This window comes from Heteronotia binoei, chromosome 13 (genome assembly GCF_032191835.1).
Source record: "Heteronotia binoei isolate CCM8104 ecotype False Entrance Well chromosome 13, APGP_CSIRO_Hbin_v1, whole genome shotgun sequence".
Classification (NCBI taxonomy): domain Eukaryota; kingdom Metazoa; phylum Chordata; class Lepidosauria; order Squamata; family Gekkonidae; genus Heteronotia; species Heteronotia binoei.
In genome coordinates, this window is record NC_083235.1 from 19,029,822 (window position 1) to 19,050,732 (window position 20,911).

Here is a 20,911-nt window from a genome sequence, read left to right on the forward strand (position 1 = left end):
CCTATTTTCCTGTCCCTCCAGTGGCAAAATGACTAGCTGTCATTTTCTGAACTGAAATAGCAGGGAAGAGAAGGATGCTTTGAGTCCCTTCCTGCATGGCTTTAGCAACTCAAGTAGCTGTTCGCTTGGCCACTTTTGGCAAGTAAAGTTCTCCTCCAAGAATCCACGTAGAGAAATTTCTGTAAACAGGAAAAGAGCTGGGTTTTTCTCTCTATTTTAAGCCAGGAGTGTCACATACATGAACGAACTAATTATGTGTTTTACTTATATCCTGGGAGGCACTGAGAACTCGGCATTTCCCCACAAATCAAAAATCCAGAGGGAGATTAAAAAAAAAAAGTTTGGGAAGGTGGAGAGAAAATAAAAGGAATGGGATTTTAATTAGTAAGCAAGGAATGCAATTGCAGTTCACAGCGTTCAACAAAAGAAAGTGATGAGAAAAATAAATTTCCCAAAACATATTCAAAATAATCAGTGAAAAAGAGAGGAAGGCAACAAAATATTCATGTTAGCTGTTTTCCTATTTGATACCTCCCATGACAGAAATAGCCCAAGCCAGCCCAATCTCAGAAGCTAAGCAGAGTTGGGTCCTGGCTTGTATATGATATGGGAGACCTCAGAGGAATACCAGGGTTGTGACACGGAGGCAGGCAATGGCAAACCACCTCTGAACATTTCTTGCCTTGAAAACCCCATCAGGGGTTGCCATAAGTCAGTTGCGACTTGACAGTACTTTCTACCATGACAGAAAAACTTACACCGATTTTGCACTAGGGCTTGTTCTGAGTGGAGAGCCCTTTTGATCCCGGCACTTTGCTCCGTTTTCGCACAAGTTGCCCCGGAGCTGCAAGTTGGAGTGCCATTCTCCCGCAGCAAGCAGAAACCGCTTTTCAGAGGATCTCGCTTGCTGCGGAATAGCGGCGTGCCAACTTGCAGCTCCGGGGCAACTTGTGTGAAAAAAGAGAGAAGCCCCGGGAGCAAAAGGGCTCTCCAACTGGAACAAGCCTCGTGCAAAATCAGTGTTACATTCTTCTGGATGTCAAGGGGTCAGCACAGACATATAAAGGCTTTTTTTGTGTGTGTGCCAACACCTCTGGCTGGTAAAACACCTGCCGTTCCTTTTGGGTACCGAAGCTGAAAAGCTTAAGAAATAAAAGGCACATATTGTGCTGCGTGAGACTGCGGGATACATCACGTGCAACAGTGTCCTGCACGGACCTTATTTCCCTGTTGATAATCTGATATAGATCATGTGGTTGACTGGACATGCTAGTTTTTACCAGACACTGATGCAACAGGAAGCTTTAAGTGCCCCTCCCCATCTTCCCCAAATCTGTTCACTAATCCCTCTATTTATCTATCAGATTTGTACCTTGTTTTTTTTCCCCTGGGAACACAGAGCGGAATTACAAGTTTTTCTAAATGTGCAGATGCGTGCGTGCACACATTCCCCCCACACTTGGACAACCTGCGGAAGTGATATCCTTGTTGGAAACTCTCATATATAAGCCAGCTCGGTGATGTTCTGCAATAAGGTGTACCCACACATTCTAGGTGTGATACAGAATACTGCAGAATAAGCAACAGATTTTGGAGAGACCATTTCGCAACACTATAAAAGATCCGATAATCACAGTGCATGAAACCAAAACCTGCATATAGGGCAACAAATGCAAATCCCGTTTGGGGATGTGAAATTCCACTGAAAGAATTAGGAACAGTTAAGTACACTAACAGGACCCACCCAAGGACTTTCAGGGAATAACCAAAGCCTAACATAGGCACACCCAGTCACAGTTCTTGTCCTACAAATCCCTTCGTGATTCATCACCCACATGCACTTTTGACTTGTTCTCAGCCTCCTCTCCTCCCATACATTCTTTATTTTATTCAGCTAAAGTCTGCCCTTTTCACTGAGACTCAAGATGGACTGTGCTGTGTAATAAACACAATAAAAAGGATGAGACGTCAAAAAGGCAATGCAACAGGCTTAGGTTTGCACCCATCTCAAACAGATGAAACTGGCAAGGCTTACTTTATATCACGGTTGTTACCTTCTTCTAAATGCTGTTGCCAACACCCAATGCAATTTATAGAATGAAATAAAGGGCCCTTGATCAAGGGCAGAGTTTCTTTGCCTTGCCACTAAACAGTTCCCATACAAGGGGAAGAATTCTACACGAGTGGCCAAGTCGAACAACCTATTTATTGCAGCATACTTTTTTTTTTATGGAAAAGACACTAGTTCCAATCCTATGAAGCACACTGCTGTCCACAGAAGCTTCAGTCACAACAAATGTGGTTTTGGAGTCACCCTAAGCCTTTCTCCTTGTTTTCAATGAAACATACTAATAAGAACTGCTACCATTAGAAGTAGGGGCTTCCCCAAGTTTTTTAAGCTTGTGAGCACATCTGTAGTTTTGAAAACAGGCTGTGGCCACCATCACAAAATGGCTGGCACAACCATAAAATACAGAAAAGTTTAAAGTCAAACAACCTCCTATGGCGCAGGGCAGTTACTCCTCAGCAAGTGCTCCCTGCAGGCATAAAAGTGATGGATGGTTGTAAAGTACTTCCTGCTCCTGTAAGATGCACTGCCTCTCTAGAGACTCGCCAAAGGCAACTTAGCAGAAGGAAGTGGGCATCATGTAACACAGTGGTGGCCAAGCTTACTTAACATAAGAGCCACATAGAATACACATCATATGTTTGAGAGCCACAAGACATGAATGTCAAATGTTTGAGGGAGGGAAGGAAGGAAAATAAATGGGGGAGGAAGGTGGAAAGAAAGCAAATTTAACTGTAAATGCATTCTCCAAGCCACCAGCTGGCTTGGCTTTGAGAAGTAATTTAAAGAGATAAATGCCTTCTCCAAGCCAGCCAACAGGGTGGTGTGGGCTTCAAGAGCCATATGAATATGTGTGAAAGAGCCACACGTGGCTCCCAAGCCACAATTTGGCCACCCCAATGAAACACAAAGGCAAGCTCCAGGTGCATCCAGTCCCCGTGTCACTGCACTGGAAGGTGACATTTCCTTGCAGACTCACCCTGCTCTCCTCTCCTTTCCTAAGAGGTGCAGGGTTCCCTCTAAGCTAACTTAGCGTGAGCTGGCTCAGATTTTTAGCCTCCAGCTCACACTTTTTGTCTTAGCTCACAAAGTAGAATTTTTGCTCACAAGACTCTGCAGCTTAGAGAGAACATTGCCCAGGGGCCATCCATTTCGGTATTCAACGGCCTCTCCCGTGCAGAAGCGAGACGCGCCAAGCTTTTCCCGCCATAAAGAGAGGCACAGAGTTTGAGGTCCGCCTGTGGGGCCAGGGCTCAAGCCGAAGCAGTGGGGCGAGCCCAGCTGCCACCCGGGCGACCCCGGCCAGTCCACCCCCCTCTCCCTGCCCGTGACCTTCGCCCCCTGACCCCATGGGTGTGTTACTGACCCAACAGCAGTAGAGGAGGCAGTGGACGTTGACGCTCCACAGGCCGGCCAGGGCGGTGAGGAGGTGCAGGGCGGCGATGGCGGCGAGGTAGAGGAGCGCGGCCTCGGGCACCTCGGCGGGGCCGCCCCAAGCCCAGGCCCAGGCGCACGGCCCCCAGCACCACAGCCAGAGCGGGTACAGCGCGCAGAAGGGCAGCACCGTCCCCCACAGCAGCCGCGACCGCCGCCGGTAGGGGATCACGTCTTGCACCAGCTCGTCCCCCGGCCCCGGCCCGGCTGCTGCCGCCGCCATCCTGCTTCCGGGAGCCCCCTCCCAGGTGCTCCCACCGCCGGTGGGACGCTTCCGCTTCCGGGGCAAGCAGCGGCCGGGCTGCGCATGCGCGTCCGGTCAGACGTCCCGCCTTTCCGTCTCGTTCTCAAGTAAACTGAAAGCGTCCCTTCCAAAGAGGCGACGTAGGCCTTTCGGGGCGCATGCGCCGAAGCGCGGCCTCCTTCGGCTGTCGTGGAATACTCGAGCCGCGGTTTCTCTGGAGCATGCGTAGAAGGACGCCCCCGGCAGCTGAGGAGCATGCGCTGTAAGGAGAAGGAAGGAACAGGCTGAGTTCCTCTTCTAGGGGAAAGTAGCACCATGTAAGTGGCAAGTTTTAAGTGTCTGACCTTGTTTGCTAAATTGGAGTGGGGTCCCTCTTTGGTCTGGGGTTTTTTCTGGCTGTCAACCTGAGCCTGGAAAACTGCTCTGCACAACAAAAGAGTTCTGCTGGATCAAAGCCAAGATTCAGCTAGCCCAGAGTTTCTCGTCTCCGGCAGTGGTCAACCAGAAACGTTCATAATCATAAGTAGCTCATTGAGAGAGGCGCTCTCCCCTGTTGTCTGTCCCTTTGTACTTGCTGTCCTGTGATATACTGCCTCTGGATATGGAGGTTCTTCGCTTTTATGGCTGATAGATCTCTCTTACAGGAGTTTGTTGAATCTCGGGGTTATATTGCTTAAGCCACTGTCCGTTTTATTCTCACAACAGCTGTATGAAGTAGGTTAGGCTGAGAGTGCATGATGAGCCAAGGTTACTTAGTGAGCTTTCATGGCATGGGGTTTCGAACCTGGCTTTCTGAGATCCTAGTCAGACATTCCAACCATGCTGGCTCTCATGCACGCTCCTTTACATTCTCCTCCTGAAATCCCTGTCAGTGCCGACTGGCATCCCTAACGCTGTTGTGTTTCCCCCTTCAACAGGGAGGCAGCGCTGCAAGTGACGGCGCGGTACTGTCGCAAAGAAATGGAGGAGTACGGCCAGTGTGTGGCCGCCAACCCTTCTTCTTGGCAGCAGGAGTGTCACCAGCTCAAACTCGACATGGCCAAATGCTCATCTTCCCAGTAAGTCTCTCCCCGCCCCATCCCGGAGCAGCATCAGTCTTGTACAAATCTGAATTTCCTTGGCCAATATACAGCCGAAGTCCAGGTGAAGGAGGAAGGGAAAAAAAGTTTATTGCAATGAACTGAGAGCAGAACTAAACCGAAGCCTGCAATACCAAGCTGCTTTACCTTCTTTCAAAATGGTCACACTGGCACATGTTAGCATGTTCACATACTAATTGGCTGCAAATTCCAGCATGATTTCATTACGAGAGCCAGCTACACACTATTGATATGCTCTGCCAGGATGGCATTAGTTCACTGGCTAAAAAACTGTGGCATAGCAAAAAAATCTGCTTTGCATGTGCCCTAACCAGATAAATCCAGTTTGGGCTCCAACAACCTCCTACTTCTGTTGTTGCTTAGAAACACAGTAGAAATGCAGTAAGGCAAAGTGCAAATTATGTTTCTGTTATAGATAAGACTAGAATGTTGATAACTCTTCTGTTTTTTCTTCTTTTCAGTCTGGCCTAGCTTTGTGTTAACCCTTAAAGGCAGGGCTTTTTTTGTAGGTGAAACTCCTTTGCATATTAGGCCACACACCCCTGATGTAGCCAATCCTCCAAGAGCTAACAGGGCTCTTAGAACAGGGCCTACTGTAAGCTCCAGGAGGGTTGGCTACCTCAGAGGGGGGTGGCCTAATATGCAAATGCTACAAAAAAGCCCTGTTTAAAGGTTATTTAAGCATGCTTGTGGCCGTCTCAGCTAAAGCTGTGTCCCGCAGTCTGAACAAAGCCTTAATTTTTTAACATTTTATTTGCATAATATGAGTTATTTATGTAATATGATTTATAGCCCACTTTACAATTAATATACAGTGACTCATAACGTTGTTCTCCTCTCTCCCTTTTTATTTTCAGAATAACAACCTTGCGAGGTAGGTTAAGCCCAACATAACTCAGGGAGCTTCCATGGCAGAGTCAGGATTGGAACAGGGGTGCCCAAAATTCCTATTTGTGCACTCTAACCACCAGGGGGTTTTTTTTGTAGCAAGAACTCCTTTGCATATTAAGCCATGCCCCCCTGATGTAGCCAATCCTCCAAGAGCTTACAGGGGTCTTGGTACAGGGCCAGTGTAAGCTCCAAGAGAATTGGCTCCATCAAAGGGGTGTGGCTTAATATGCAACTTTTTTTGTTCCTCCTAAAAAAAAAAGCCCTGCTAACCACTATTATTCAGTGCCCCTTAATGTGCAGGGGCAGGGAGAAAGAAGCCCTGAGTGGTTTGGGAAAACCTGTTTTTTGCTGGGGGTATAATTTTATATAAGCAATGTGTGTGTGGGGAGGGGGAAGAGAGACCTTGGATTTTTCCTCCGTGGAGGTGAACCCCCATTTCTTCCTCCAGTTGTGATTCAGGTGCTTTGAGAAAGATGCTTGCAAGCAAACCTAACAGGTGGTGGTGATGAAATGCAAACCTCTCACCTATGTTCACTTGTCCATCTGGGGCACAGTGGTTCAGGGGCAGTAGGTTCAGGACAACTTATACCGGGGTGGCCAAACTTGCTTAACGTAAGAGCCACATAGAATAAACGTCAGATGTTTGAGAGTCACATGACATGAACGTCAGATTTTGAAAGCCGCAAGACATGGAGGAACGGAGAGAAGCAAACAGATGAGGTGAAGGAGAGATGGAAAGAAAGCAACTTTCACCTTAAATGCATTCTCCATGCCACTGGCTAGCTTGGCTTGGAGAAGAATAATAATGCAGATTTATACCGCACCCTTCTCCCTGAATCAGAGACTCAGAACAGCTTACAATCTCCTATGTATTCTCCCCCCACAACAGAGACCATGTGAGGTGGGTGGGGCTGAGAGGGCTCTCCCAGCAGCTGCCCTTTCAAGGACAACCTCTGCGATACCTATGGCTAGCTCAAGGCCATTCCAGCAGCTGCAAGTGGAGGAGTGGGGAATCAAACCCGGTTCTTCCAGATAAGAGTCTGTTCACTTAATCACTACATCACACTGACTCTCTTCTGATTTACAGAGAGAAATGCCTTCTCTAAACCAGCTGACAGGGGATGGGGGCTTTGAGAGCCACATAAAATGTGTGAAAGAACCACATGTGGCTCCTGAGGTGCAGTTTGGCCACCCCCGAGTTATACTTAACACGGAAGGAAATACTCCTTTACACAGAGAGTGATTCAAATGAGTTATTTGCTGCCAGAGGATGGAGCTACAGGATGAAACCGCTTTAAAAGGGGATTAGAAGGATTCATGGAGGATGAGTCTGTTAGTGGCTACTAGCCATGGTGACTGAGGGGAACCTCCACATTCAGAGGCAATAATTATCTGAATCAGGGGAAGGCCTCTATGCCCTGCTGTTGGCTGTCGAGAAGAACTGATTGGCCATTTTTGAGGCTGGAAGCTGGACTAGATGGACCACTGGTCTGATCCAGCAGGGCTCTTCTGCTGTTCTTATGAAGGCCTCATCCCCTCTGCCCTGTTGTTGGCCCTCTAGAGGAACTGGTTGGCCACTCTGTGAGACAGGATGCTGGAGTAGATGGACCACTGGTCTGATCCAGCAGGGCTCTTCTGATGTTCTTATGAAGGCCTCAGCCTCTCTTCCCTGCTGTTGGCCCTCCATAGGAACTGGTTGACTGCTGTGTGAGACAGGATGCTGGACTAGGTAGACCATCAGTCTGATTCAGCAGGGCTCTTCTTTTGTAGGCCTCGACCTCTCTGCCCTGTTGTTGGCCCTCCAGAGGAACTGGTTGGCCACTGTGTGAGACAGGATGCTGGCTCAGATGGACCACTGGTCTGATCCAGCAGGGCTCTTCTTATGTTTTCACCACAGCCCAATTATTCAGAAGATTCGCAACGACTGCGCAGAACCGTTCACGGCATTTGAACAGTGCCTTAAAGAAAATCAGACCTCCGTGATGAACTGCACGGAGCACGTTCAACGGTTCCTGCACTGTGCTGACCAAGTGAAACTGGCAGCATAAGGTTGGTGCCAAAAATACTGATTTATGTTACTCTGTGTGTGTCGTCTTGGGGGATGTGGCTGTATGTATATGTTGGTTTGGGTCCAGCAATAGGGAAATAGACATGGACTTACAGTGCAGTCCTGAGCAGATCTACTGAGAATCCTACTGAAGTCTACTCAGTGGGGTTTACTCCCAGGGCAGTGCTTTTAGGATTGCATTGTTAGTGTAGTTCCAATTATATAAGCCCTTGTGCAGTGTGGGTTGCTCAATGGGTTGCTCAAGATCTTACGCAAGTCAGAATGCAAGTGGGGAAACAATGTCTGACTTGGTGCGAGTGGCAACCATGTTCACATTTCTTGCATTTTCTCTAGCACGGCCAGCTGTATGAAACAGCAGAGTTTGCTGTAGCATCCTATTATTCCCCCACCTCACCTCCCAGAGTGCAACAGAGAGAAAGCAAAGAGCAAGTCAATAACGTCTGAGTTCTGTGGACTCATGTATCATCTGAGTTTCATAGGCTCATGTCTTTCTGTGGCATTCATTATGAGTACGCCCAGACAGCTAAGTTCGAATCCAGTAGCACCTTAGAGACCAACAATATTTTGGGAGGGGGTTTGCACTTTCGCTCAGCTCATGACCTGAGTTTGATCCCGGCAGAAGCTGGGTTCAGGTAGCCGACTTGAGGCTGACTCAGCCTTCCATCCTTCCAAGGTCGGTAAAATGAGTCCCCAGCTTGCTGGGGGTAAAGCGTAGATGACTGGGGAAGGCAGTGGCAAACCACCCTGTAGAAAGTTTGCCAAGAAAATGTCATGATGTGACATCACTGCATGGGTCGGTAATGACTCGATGCTTGAACAGAGGACTACCTTTACCTTTATGTGCTTTCAAGAGTCAAAGCTTTCTTTGTCGGATACCCAGAGGTACACCTGGAGGTTTGTTGGAAGGCGATGCATGCTTGTTCCAAGTGACCAGGTAGGTGGCTTTCACCAGGAGTGAATGATCACAGTGAGTCTCAGTGGGCAGAGACAGGGGTTCTTCTCTTGAGCCAACAACCCAAGCATGACAGACTCAATATCTGGACCGAGTAAGATAGCACTGTAACGTAACTCTTGGAACGGCACAGGACTTTCATGTGCGTCTGTTTTCTTTTTTCCTGTTGCAGTGCAAAATGGTGCTCTCCCTTGGTGACCACCGGATTGTGGAGTGCCCATAGGACTGAAGTTCCTGCCTGGAATGACAGCAGGAATGCCACACATCCTCAAGACCCTGCAAGGATCGGGAATTTACGCCCACCTGCTTGCCCAGTTGGGGCCATCCGTGCCATCTTGGCTTGACATGTTTTTTTTAAAACCGAAGTCTAGCCATCCATCGATAAGTCATGTAAACTGAACGGACATGACAGGGTTATCTTGACTTTATCCACCAGGCCACACTTGAAGAATGCTATGTCTGTTTTTTCCGGATCTGGACTTCAGTCAGCTGTGGTGTGATAAACCACGTCTGTAGCTCAAAACAGCCTTTTCTGGATCTTCCACCCTAATGGTGCCGTTAGAAAAAGAAGTAATAAAATATATATTCACACAAATTTCAGTGTGGTCCGGGCTAGATTTTGCAAGAAAGATCTCTTGAAAGGAATTAAGTGTCCCATTCAAAGCAAAACTGATAACTCGTCTCTGCTGGTGGGAAGCACCATCACGTTGCTACCTTGTAGAGCAAGGGTGTCACTCATTTGTTATGAGGGCTGGATCTGACGTAAATGAGATCTTGTTGGGCCAGGCGAGGCCATGTTGGGTTGGGCCAGGCCATGTCGGGCTGGGCCATGTGTGTACCTATTTAAGATTCGGCAGCAGAGATATAACTTTCACAAAGAACACCGACAAACACAAATATATATTTTTAAAAAACTTAAAATGTCAGCACTCATTGGTCCTAAAGGTGTTTTCTTTGTATTTCTCCCATGGGATCCAGGGAACTGGGCAAAGGAAGCTCTGGCTCTTTCCTTCCTTCCCCAACGGATGGGGGGGGGGGGGAGGAACCTTAGCCAATAGAAGGAAGAGGGGCTTGGCTCAGCTCTGCTGTGCAATTGAGCAAGCCTTGTGAAGCAAGCTGTGATGCAGAAGGAAGCAAGATATAGGGAGAAGAAAGCAGATGACAGTCAGTTGCTCGGGGGCCTGATTTGGCCCCCAAATTGCATGTTTGACACCCCTGTATTTAGTGTTTTCAAGGCAAAAGCCTGCCTCTGCATAGTGACCCCAGTCTCCTATCCAAGTAGTTATTAGGGCTTATCTTACTTAGCTTCTGAGATCTGATGAGAGTGGGTAGCCTGGACCAGGGGTGTCAAACATGCGGCCCAGGGGCCAATTCAGGCTCTCAGAGGGCTCCTATCAGGCCCCCAAGCAACTGGTTGTCATCTGCTTTCTTCTCCCTCTCTCTTGCTTCCTTTTGCATCACCACTTTGCTTTGTAAGGCCTGCTGAATTGTACAGGAGCAAAGCCTGTATTTTCTCCATTGGCTGAGACTCCTCGGGGAGGAAGGGGGGGTGGGATAGCTTGCTTTGCGAGGCTGTCTCAGTTGCAGAGCTACTGAGCCAAGCCTCTCTTCCTTCTGTTGGCTGAGGCTCCTCCCCCTCCTGGTCCCCTGGGGAAGGAAGGAAAGAGCCAGAGCTTCCTTTGACAATTCTCTGGATCGCACGGGAGAGATACAAAGACAGCACCTTTAAGACCAATGAGTGCTAATATTTTAAGCATGTTTTATTCTTAAATTGTGTTTGTGTCCTCAACAAAGTTTGTATCTCTGCTACCCAGGGCTTTTTTTGTAGCAGGAACTGCTTTGCATATTAGGCCACACCCCTGATGTAGCCAATCCTCCAAGAGTTTCAGGGCTCTCAGTACAAGACCTACTGTAAGGCCCAGGAGGATTAGCTACATCAGGGCTGTGTGGCCTACTATGCAAAGGAATTCCTGCTACAAAAAAAAGTCCTGCTGCTACCTAATCTTAAATAGGTACACGTGGCCCAGCCCGACAAGGTCTCATTCATGTCAGATCCGGCCCTTGTAACAAATGAGTTTGACACTCCTGGCCTGGACTGTCTTTAGAGGGAAACATACGTAATCTTCCTTGAGTGCCCTGCTTTGTAGTCACTGTTGTTCAGTTGCACAGTCGAGTCCGACTCTTTGCGACTCCATGGACAAAGTCACGCCAGGCTCTCCTGTCTTCCACCATCCTCCGAAATCTGCTCAAATTCGTGTTTGTTACACCAGCAATACCATCCAGCCATCTCAGCTTTTGCCGTCCCCTTCTTCTTTTGCCTTCTGCTTTCCCAGCATCAGGATCTTCTCCAGTGAGTGCTCCCTTCTCATTGGGTGGCCAAAGTATCTGAGCTTCAGCTTCAGCATCTGACCTTCCAGGGAACAGTCTGGGTTGATTTCCCTTAGGAATGACTGATTTGATCTTGCAGTCCAAGGGATTCTCAAGACTCTTCTCCAGCACCACAACTCAAATCACACCTCTAGTCACTAGAGGGCACTATATCAACAGCAAAGCCTTGTTGATTGCAAATGCCAGAGGGTCGCTGCATTCGTTGCCAAGGAACCAAGATGCAGGTTTTGCAGTGTCTTTAAGACTTAACAGATACCTTCTAACATGCCTTGCCTTACAAGGTGCCTCTTATGGGGAGGGGAAGGGAAAGCGACTGGAAGCCACTTTGTGGCTCCTTAAGGTAGAGGAAAGCAGGGTATAAAAACCTCTCGTTCAACAACCATTCATATTCCCTGAAACCAGTGATGACAACAGTCTCCCTAGTTGTGACATAAGAACATCACAAGAGCCCTGCTGGATCAGCCCAGTGATCCACCTAGTTCGGTGGAGCCAGTTTGGTGTACTGATTAAAGTGTGCGGACTCTTATCTGGGAGAACCGGGTTTGATTCCCCACTCCTCTCCATGCACCTGCTAGTATGACCTTTGTTCAGTTTCAGTTCTCTCAGAGCAGTTCTCTCAAAAGCAGTTCTCAAAAGAGCTCTCTCAGCCCCATCTACCCCACAGGGTGTCTTGTGAGTAGAGGAAGAGAAGGAGATTGTAAGTTGCTCAGAGACTCCATGTGAAGGGTGGGGTATCAATACAGTCCTCCTTCAGCATCCTGTCTCACATAGCAGCCAATTACGTTCCTCTGCCCAGCCAACAACAGGAAATAGAGGCCAAGGCCTTCTGTTGTAGGATACTTAGCAGAACGCATAAAACACAACAGAAATAACAGATCATAGACACGTGTTTAGTTTCTAAAAAAGCGTTCACTGCAGGGCTTTTTTTGTAGCTGGAACTCCTTTGCCTATTAGGCCACACAGCCCTGATGTAGCCAATCTCCTGGAGCTTAAAGTAGGCCTTGTAAGAAGAGCCCTGTAAGCTCCTGGAGGATTGGCTACATCAGGGGTTTGTGGCCTAATATGCAAAGGAGTTCCAGCTACAACAAAAAAAAAGCCTTGGTTTACTGGCACGAATTTCCCACTTACCATACACCAATCTCACGTTCCTCTTCTCAGCGGCACTTCCTTCCGATTTCACACTATCTGCCCCGAGGCTGCAAGTAATGTCGGCGTTTTCACGCGGCAAACAAACTGGTTTTTAGAGGTTTCTGTTTGCTGCATGCAAACACCAACATTACTTGCAGCCCTGGGGCAGATAGTGTGAAATTGGAAGGAAGCCCCGCTGAGAAGAGGAACGAGAGAGCGGCGTAAGGTGAGTGGGAAATCGGCCTGAAAGAATTAGTTTTCTTCCCATGTGACCCTTCTCTAACAGTCTGACTCATCTTTCTAGTTCTAACTCGCGTCGTGTTTCTTTGTTCACCTCTGTGAGAACAAAGGAGACAAAAGTTTCCCCCCAAAACTCCACCCCCGATGCATGTGCAGGATAGCATGTACTAGCCACAAAAATATTGATTAGCCAACTGTCGATCTTAAGAATTATGCCTCCCCCTTCTTCCGGGGGAAGATTCAACTTGACCCCTAATTTGTTCTAAGCCAATTAGTTAATAGTAACATAGAGAAACTTCAGCATAACCCTTTCATGACTGAAAGGATGGCACTTGCAAAACCCAACACCTTCCCTCCCGGCTTTGGGATTCAGAGGCTTCGTGCCTCTAAATGTGGAGGTTCCCCTCAGCCACCGCGGCTAGTAGCCTTTGACAGACCCATCCCTACACGGATCTATCGAAAGGTAAAGGCAAGCACCGAGTCATTACCAACTCATGAGGTGACATCATATCAGGGTGTTTCCTTGGCAGACTTTTTGTTATGGGGTGGTTTGCCATTGCCTTCCCCAGTCATCTATGCTTTACCCACAGCAAGCTGGGTACTCCTTCTACCAGCCTCGGAAGGATGGAAGGCTGAGTCAACCTTGAACCGGCTGCCTGAACCCAGCTTTCGCCGGGATTGAACTCAGATCTTGAGCAGAGCTTGGACTACAGCACTGCAGCTTACCGCTCTGCGCCACGGGGCTCCTGAAGCTTTCTAATCCCCTTTTAAAGCTGTTTCCACCCCCCCCCCCTTGCCATCACTACATCCCCTGGCAGCAAATTCCCCGTTTTAATAACTGTGTAAAGCAGGGGCGGAATTCTGGCAGGAGCTCCTTTGCATATCAGGCCACACACCCCTGATGTAGCCAATCCTCTAAGGGCTTGCAAAAAAGAGCCTTGTACGCTCTTAGAGGACTGGCTACATCGGGGGGGGGTGTGTGTGTGTGTGTGGCGTAATATGCAAAGGAGCCCCTGCTAGAATTCCACCCCTGGGGTAAAGTAGCATTTCCTTTCATCCTGCGATTTAACAGCAGTATTGGCTAAGAAAGACATCAGTGAGTTAGATCCAACTGCGAGTGTCCCAAGATGTGCAGGAACCGCCACCCATGAAGCGTGGCATTTGTGGCAGCCCAGAACGCTCCCTGAAATTCTGCTCCTAGGACTGAGGAGATACCCCTCCCCTCCTTGGAGTGGGATTTTGGGGCCATTTTGGACTGTTGCAGGAGGGGAGAACCGCTGAAGTTGCACTCTGTGGACAAAAGTCCTTGCCCATCGCAGAAACAGTTGGATTTACCCCGGTGTGTTTAAGCCCCGGTTAATGCCATAACAAAGGGAGAGTTTGCAATAGCTGTGGTGGAATTTATCAGTGGGCTTATTTGGGTTTACCTAGAGCTGACATCCCTCTTAGCCCTCCCAGGTGTTAAGTGCTTCTGTATACTGAGGCAGAGTAAGTGAATGGTTGCTTTGCTCCTGTTGCGTCCTTCTGGGTTTTGCAAAGAAATGTCACAGGCCGGAGTGCTTGGATTTCATGGACTTTTAACCCCCAAGTTGACATTTGTATTCCTTCTATATCCCCACGTCTATATATCATTTCTCTCTCTCTCTTTCTCTCTTTGTGTATGTAATGTAGATGTCAAGATGCATTTCACACACCAAATGAAACAGAACGTAGTCCACAAAAATGCATGCCCTGATAAATGCATTCAGGGTGGCAAAAGATCCCTTTTTGGTTTTGGTGGAAAGTGCTGTCAAGTCTAGATGATGAAGAAGAAGAGACTGGATTTATACCCTGCCTTGTGCTCTGGAATCATAGAGTCTCAGAGCGGCTCACCATCTCCTTTACTTCCCCTCCCCTCACAACAGACACCCTGTGAGGTAGGTGGGGCTGAGAGAGCTCTCCCAGAAGCTGTCCTTTCAAGGACAACTCTGAGAGACCCATGGCTCTTCCAGCAGCTGCAAGCTGAGGAGTGGGGGAATCAAACTTGGTTCTCCCAGATAAGAGTCTGCACGCTTAACCACTACACCGAACTGGAGAAGGAAGAGGCCCACCAACTCCCTCCTCTTCCAGCCTGAAGCCACATGAGTGGGCTGCAGACTTAGGGGGCATGAACTTAGCAGGGCTGTGGTCCTTCATGTGGCAGGTGGGCATAGGGTTGTCAGGTCTGAGTCAGGAAATATCTGAGGACTTTGGGAGTGGAGCCAGGAGCAAGGTCATGACAAGCACAATTGAACTCCGAAGGGAGTTCTGGCCTTCACATTTAAAGGAACAATACTCTTTTTAAATGCCTTCCCTCAAAAAAAAAACGCAGCCCCCCCAACCCTGGATACTCACAGATCAATTCTCCATTGTACCCTACGGGGGGACTGGTTTCCATTAGGGAATAATGGAATGCCCAGTGGACATTCACCCCCATCCCCTACTTTCCGCTAACCTGGAAGTGGGTGGAGGGTCTCCAAACCAGGGAATCCCCTCTCTTGCCCCCAGCTGGGGATTAATACAAACTGGAAACCACAGTGTATGGACTGGTTTAAATTGTAAATAAACACTGTGAACACTTATGTATTCAAATGATTTTTGCACACTTTTTTCTATTTTTTTAAACATGCATATTTGATTGGAACTCAAAATGTACAGCTAAACAAAATTTATATGGCTCTAACCGAGCTCCAAGTCTGCAAGTATTTTGTTGGTTCCAATGAATCCTGTGCCACACCTGTTGGATAGAGGACTGCTACCCAGGGCCGGTGCTCGAGGCTTTCTGCGCCCTAGGCGAGCTGCCCACTAACGCCCCCCACAGAAATTTAAAAAACAGAGAATTGTAGGAGAAATGAAGAAACTTGAAACTATTTACATTTCTAACTTACAGTTTTTTATTTTAAATTTTATTTTTATTTTTTTAAAAATTGTGAGATTAAGCAATAAACATTGTGAGAATACTACTTGATCCTTTTAGCTGGAGGTGCCAGGGACAAGACCTTTACATGACCATTTCTACATGATTCTTTTAATTGGAGGTGCCAGGGACAAGACCTTGTGCATGCGAGAAAGATGCTCTACCACTGAGCTACGGCTCCCACCCCATGGCTCTGTTGAAGTAGAATAGGGAGGATGAGTGGCAGCACACAACTTCAACAGGAGTCAGTTTTTAGAAACTGTAATTGGCTCTTCTTCAGCTTTCACAATGGGTTAATTTATCCCTGCTGGTTTCCAAGGAGCTCACTGTGCAGGTGCCATCCGCTTTCACATTTCTTGGGTCTGTAACAGACCCAGGGAATGCAAAACCAGCCAGGCAGCATCTGATCTCCATGAAGCCTGCTTTCCATTGGGAAGGCAGGCTCCAAGGAGCACACACGCTGCGTGTGTAGAGAGGGGGTACCTGACTGCGCTCTCTAGGCCAAGTGATGCCCTAGGCAACCGCCTACTTGGCCTACTCCCACGCACCAGCCATGCTGCTACCTCTACGCCATTCAAGCATTATGGTATACCTGCGTCCATCAGAAAACGGGATTCAAGGACAGTAGGAAATATACCTAGTGATTTGAGGACTGTATATGGCAGGGGTGGCCAACCGTAGCTCTCCAGATGTTTTTGGCCTACAACTCCCATCAGCCCCAGCCAGCATGGCCAATGGCTGGGGCTGATGGGAGTTGTAGGCAAAAACATCTGGAGAGCTACTGTTGGCCACCCCTGGTTATATGGACTACATTGGAACCAACACAATACTTGCAGAACTCAGAGCTCGGTTAGAGGCATATGAATTGTGTTTAGTTGTACATTTTGAGTTCTAATGAAATATGCGTGTTTAAAAAAATAGAAAAGAGTGTGCCAAAATCATTGGAATATATAAGTGTTCACAGTGTTTATTTACAATTTAACCCAACTGGGGATTGGCAACCTTAGGTGGGCACCCCTAGAAGTGAATGTTTCTTCACACCAAATCAAATTCCCTCCGGGCTGAAAAGTAGATCTGGAGAAAAGGTGACATCCCCCCTCCTTGACCTCTGCCCTGTGCAAGGAATTTCCTCACAGGAGCTCCCCACCTGTGGTCTGAAGGGGGGCCCTCCCTCCAGGGGCAATTCCTCACCTCAGCAAGAGCCAGTGTCTTGGTCTGAAGGATAGCCAGAGCTAAGCAACCTGTTAAATGATCGTGTGGAAGGAATGCTGGTTTGTTTCGAGTCCACAAAAGTACTTGGGTGTGCGTTAGGGAGAGTGTCAGAAATGATGCAAGGGGGATGCGCTTGCCTTAAAAACAGATGGATAAGAATTCAAGGTCTAGAGCAGGGGTGTCAAACATGCAGTCCGCGGGCTGCATCAGGCCCCCGAGCAACTGGCTGTCCTCTGCTTCCTTCTCCCTCTCTCTTGCTTCCTTCTGCATCACAGCTTGCTTTGCCAGACTCGCTTAATTGTACCGGAGCTACAGAGCTAAACCTCTATTTTCTCCGTTGGCTGAGGCTCCTCCCTTGGGAAGGTAGGGGGGAGGAATAGCTTGCTTTGCCTGGCACTCATGAACAGCAGAGCTACTGAGCCAAGCCTCTCTTCCTTCTATTGGCTGAGGCTCCTTCAATTCCCCCTCTCCCCCTCAGTCTTCAGGGAAGGAAGCAAAGAGCCAGAGCTTCCTTTGCCCAGTTCCCTGGATCCCATGGGAGAAATACAAAGAAAGTATCTTTAAGACCAATGAGTGCTAATGTTTTAAGCATTTTTTTTAACAATATGTTTGTGTTCTTTATAAAATTTATATCTCTGCTACCTAATCTTAAATAGGTACACACATGACCCAGCCCAACATGGCTCGGCCCAACCCAACATGGCCTGGCCCAACAAGATCTCATTTATGTCAGATCCAGCCCTCATAACAAATGAGTTTGACACCCCTGGCCTAGAGGCATAATTACATACGACCATTTTTCGTGGGATGTCTGTGCTTCAGGGGGAGAGGCATGTTCAGAAATTCTGCACTGCCCAAACGTTTGCAGTCCCTGAATGTGATTAGGATGATGAAGAGAAGGGGCTCAGACCGCCCTGCTTTTTTTCCTGAGATGAAATTGCTTAGACCAGGGGTGGCCAAACTGCAGCTCAGGAGCCACATGTGGCTCTTTCACACATACTGTGTTGCTCTTGGAGCCCTCACTGCCTTGTCGGCCGGGTTGGAAAAGGCATTTGTCTCTTTAAATTACTCCTCCAAGCCAAGCCAGCTGCCAGCTTGGAGAATGCATTTAAAGTTAAAGCTGCTTTGTTTCTGCCTCCCCCTCCCCATCTGTTTCCCTCCCTCCCTCCTTCCTTCCTTCCTTCCTTCCTTCCTTCCTTCCTTCCTTCCTTCCTTCCTTCCTTCCTTCCTTCCTTCCTTCCTTCCTTCCTTCCTTCCTTCCTTCCTTCCTTCCTGTCTTGCGGCTCTCACACACCTAATGTTTATTCTACATGGCTCTTAACGTTAAGCAAGTTAGGCCAGCTTAGATTAAGCAGTTATGCATGCAAGCATTGGGCACCCAAGTTCTGGCAAGGGCAGATTGTTATTTATTTGCCCTTTTGCCACCTTGGAGATTTTGGAGGTGGAGCCTGGGGAGTGAAGGAACCGTGGATCCTACCCTTCATAGCGTCCATTTTTTTCAGGGGAAATGATCTCAATAGTCTGGAGACTTGCGGTAATTCCAGGAGATCTCCAGATGCCTTTTAGCGATCGGCAGGGGTGGAATTCTAGCAAGAGTTCCTTTGCATATTAGGCCACACACCCCTGATGTAGCCAATCCTCCAAGAGTTTACAAAGCTCTTTTTTGTAAGCTCTTGGAGGATTGCCTACATCAGGGGTGTGTGGCCTAATATGCAAAGGAGCTCCTGCTAGAATTCCACCCCTGATGATTGGCTACTCTTGGTGCAGTGCTAAGACAAAGGGAAGTGGCATTAAGGACATGGATCTTTGGACTGCGTCTTTTCTTCTGAGCTTGCCTGCCTGCCTAGGGTTGCCAATCCCTAGGTGGGGCAGAGGATCCTCTGGTTTGGAGCCCCCCCCCCCGCTTCAGGGTCATCAGAAAGCGTGGGGGGGGGGAGGAAAATTTCTGCTGGGCATCCATTATTCCCTAGGAAGACTGATTCCTGTAGGATATAATGGAGAATTGATCCACAGGTAACTGAGGCTCTGCGGGGCCTGTTTTTTTGAAGTAGAGGCATCATATTTGCAGCATAGCATCTGATGCTGCTCCTCAGAACTCCCTCCAAGTTTCAAAAAGATTGGACCAGGGGGTCCAATTCTATGAGCCCCAAAAAAGGTGCTCCTACATATTTCATTGTTTCCAATGGAGGGAAGGCGTGGAGAAAAGGTGTGCGGTCACAGCCTTGCTCCTGGCTCCACCCCAGAGTTTCCAGGCTCCACCCCCAAAGTCTCCTGGCTCCACTCCCAAAGTCCTCAGATATTTGTTGAATTGGCCTTGGCAAACCTACTCCTGCCCCTCATTGTTGTTCACCTCCGTTTCCTCCTTTTTTTTTTTTTGGAACAGGGCCATCTTGTTTTCCTCCCCTCTCCGCCCAAAGAGTTAAAGGAAAGCTAATTAATTAAAGGTTTCAAGTGGGCGGTGGTGTGTTCTCGAAGGGGAGTGCCAAGGCCCATTAGGTTTCTGTTTATCCCTCTCCCTTCTAGCTTCGACTCCCCCGAGCTGTGAGGCTGGACGCAGAGGATGTTGCAGGGCATCGCCTTCCAAGCGGAACCGGTGTGCCCAGGCGGCACCGATTAGAAGCCTTTAATTCCTCATCCAGAAAAATGCCCTCATTTTACACCCTGCCTCTTGCTTGTCAAGGAGAGCCATCCATCAGCTCTGCCACCTTTGGTGTCAAATGGTTCTCTCTGGCGGAGAAGGAACGGGCAGAAACTGCATTCCGGTCACGCATATGCTTTGACTTGGGTTGGCTCTCCTCCAACCAAAAGCTAGACGTGGCTCAGAGGGGTGGCTGCCACCGCTAGGATGGGAAATTCCTGGAGACTGGGGGGAGGGCAGGGAGAGACCTCAGCGAGGTATAAGGCCTTAGAATTCGCCCTCCAAAACCACTGCTTAATTAGGGGAATGAGTCTGTGTAGGCTGGAGAGCAGTTCTAATTCTGGGGGGATCTCCAGGTCCCGCCTTGAGGTTGGCAGCCCTAATCCCATACAGGAGAAGAGGGTGAATGGGAGGCTTGTCTGCTTCAGGTGCGGTCTGGAGATCTGGGCTTACCGGTGATTTACACGCTAGAGCAGGGGTGGCCACACTTGTTTAACGTAAGAGGAGGCTAAAATATAGTTGGTGGGGTTTAGAAGGCAAAGTGGTAGGGACGGTGGCTCCGTGGTAGAGCATCTGCTTGGTAAGCGGAAGGTCCCAGGTTCAATCCCCGGCATCTCCAACGAAAAAGGGTCCAGGCAAATAGGCATGAAAAACCTCAGCTCGAGACCCTGGAGAGCTGCTGCCAGTCTAAGTAGACAAGTCTGACTTTGATGGACTGAGGGTCTGATTCAGTATAAGGCAGCTTCATATGTGGTACAAAGTTAAAATCTAATAAGTAAGCTCTGTTTACTGTGCCTCATTCCTTGTCTAAAGACGTGTGCATGCGCACAAAAGCTTGCATTCTGAATATAACTTTGTTGGTCTTAAAGGTGCCCCTTGAGTCCTGCTTTGTTCTACTGCTTCAGACCAACACGGCTGCCCACCTGGATCTATCTATCCGGAGAAGCAGAGACAGTCAGTTAGGAACACGGAGAATTCTCTCAGGGACTTGTTAGATGCATCTGATAATGGCAGCCCTCCTGCTGTCGGGGAGTGCGAGGGTTAAGGACAAACAGGGTGCTGTGCTGATGGAAAGGCGAATGCTCCCTCAGAAGAGAGCTACAGTTGGTGTATTGGTATCCTTTGGCAACAAGGAACCATTCCTGGGCAGGGAGGGTGGGGACAGTCTTAGTCCTTAGGCATGTAGACAGATTATTATTATTATTATTACCTTAAATTTCTATCCCGCCCTCTCCACAAGCGGACTCAGGGTGGCTAACAGTCAATTCAGACATCTATATTTACAATTTAAAACCAATAAAATACAGTTGCCATTCAAAACATTCCATGGTGCTGTACCACTTCAATATAGGCGGGTTCTTCTTCCTGATGGGTGGTGAAGCCATCTACCGACCGCACGGTGACTCGCCTGCACGGTGCAAAGGTAGTGGGCGTTACATGCAGTGTTCCCTCTAAGCTGCAGAGTCTTGTGAGCAAAAATTCTGCTTTGTGAGCGACTGGCATTGAAGTTGTGAGTGACTGGCATGAAAGGCTGTGAGCTCCTGCATCGCTTAGTGTGCTCTGGGGTCATCCTTCCTGAGCTAAGGTTAAAATCTGTGAGCAGGAGGCTAAAA

The 20,911-nt window shown here is 48.4% G+C and overlaps 2 protein-coding genes across 2 annotated transcripts in view; one reads left to right on the forward strand and one right to left on the reverse strand.

The window, feature by feature from the left end:
• The window catches only part of ATP13A1 (ATPase 13A1), a 50,603-nt gene extending 46,824 nt beyond the window's left edge, over positions 1-3,779 (reverse strand). Inside the window, exon 1 of the mRNA XM_060253359.1 lies at positions 3,435-3,779. Coding sequence (XP_060109342.1) covers positions 3,435-3,725 — 291 coding nt within the window. The 5' untranslated portion in view covers positions 3,726-3,779. The remainder of the gene's footprint in view (positions 1-3,434) is intronic.
• A 98-nt stretch (positions 3,780-3,877) lies between these two features.
• CHCHD5 (coiled-coil-helix-coiled-coil-helix domain containing 5) lies at positions 3,878-9,352 on the forward strand. Its single transcript, XM_060253361.1, has 4 exons — positions 3,878-4,063; positions 4,664-4,804; positions 7,635-7,786; positions 8,930-9,352. Coding segments are annotated over exons 1-3 (294 nt in total). The 5' UTR covers positions 3,878-4,061; the 3' UTR covers position 7,786; positions 8,930-9,352.
• Positions 9,353-20,911: the final 11,559 nt, after the last annotated feature.

Coding starts and splice junctions, on each gene's coding strand:
- CHCHD5 (XM_060253361.1), top strand. Junction 4,805..7,634: donor GCCAAATGCTCATCTTCCCA/GTAAGTCTCTCC, acceptor TTTTCACCACAG/CCCAATTATTCAGAAGATTC.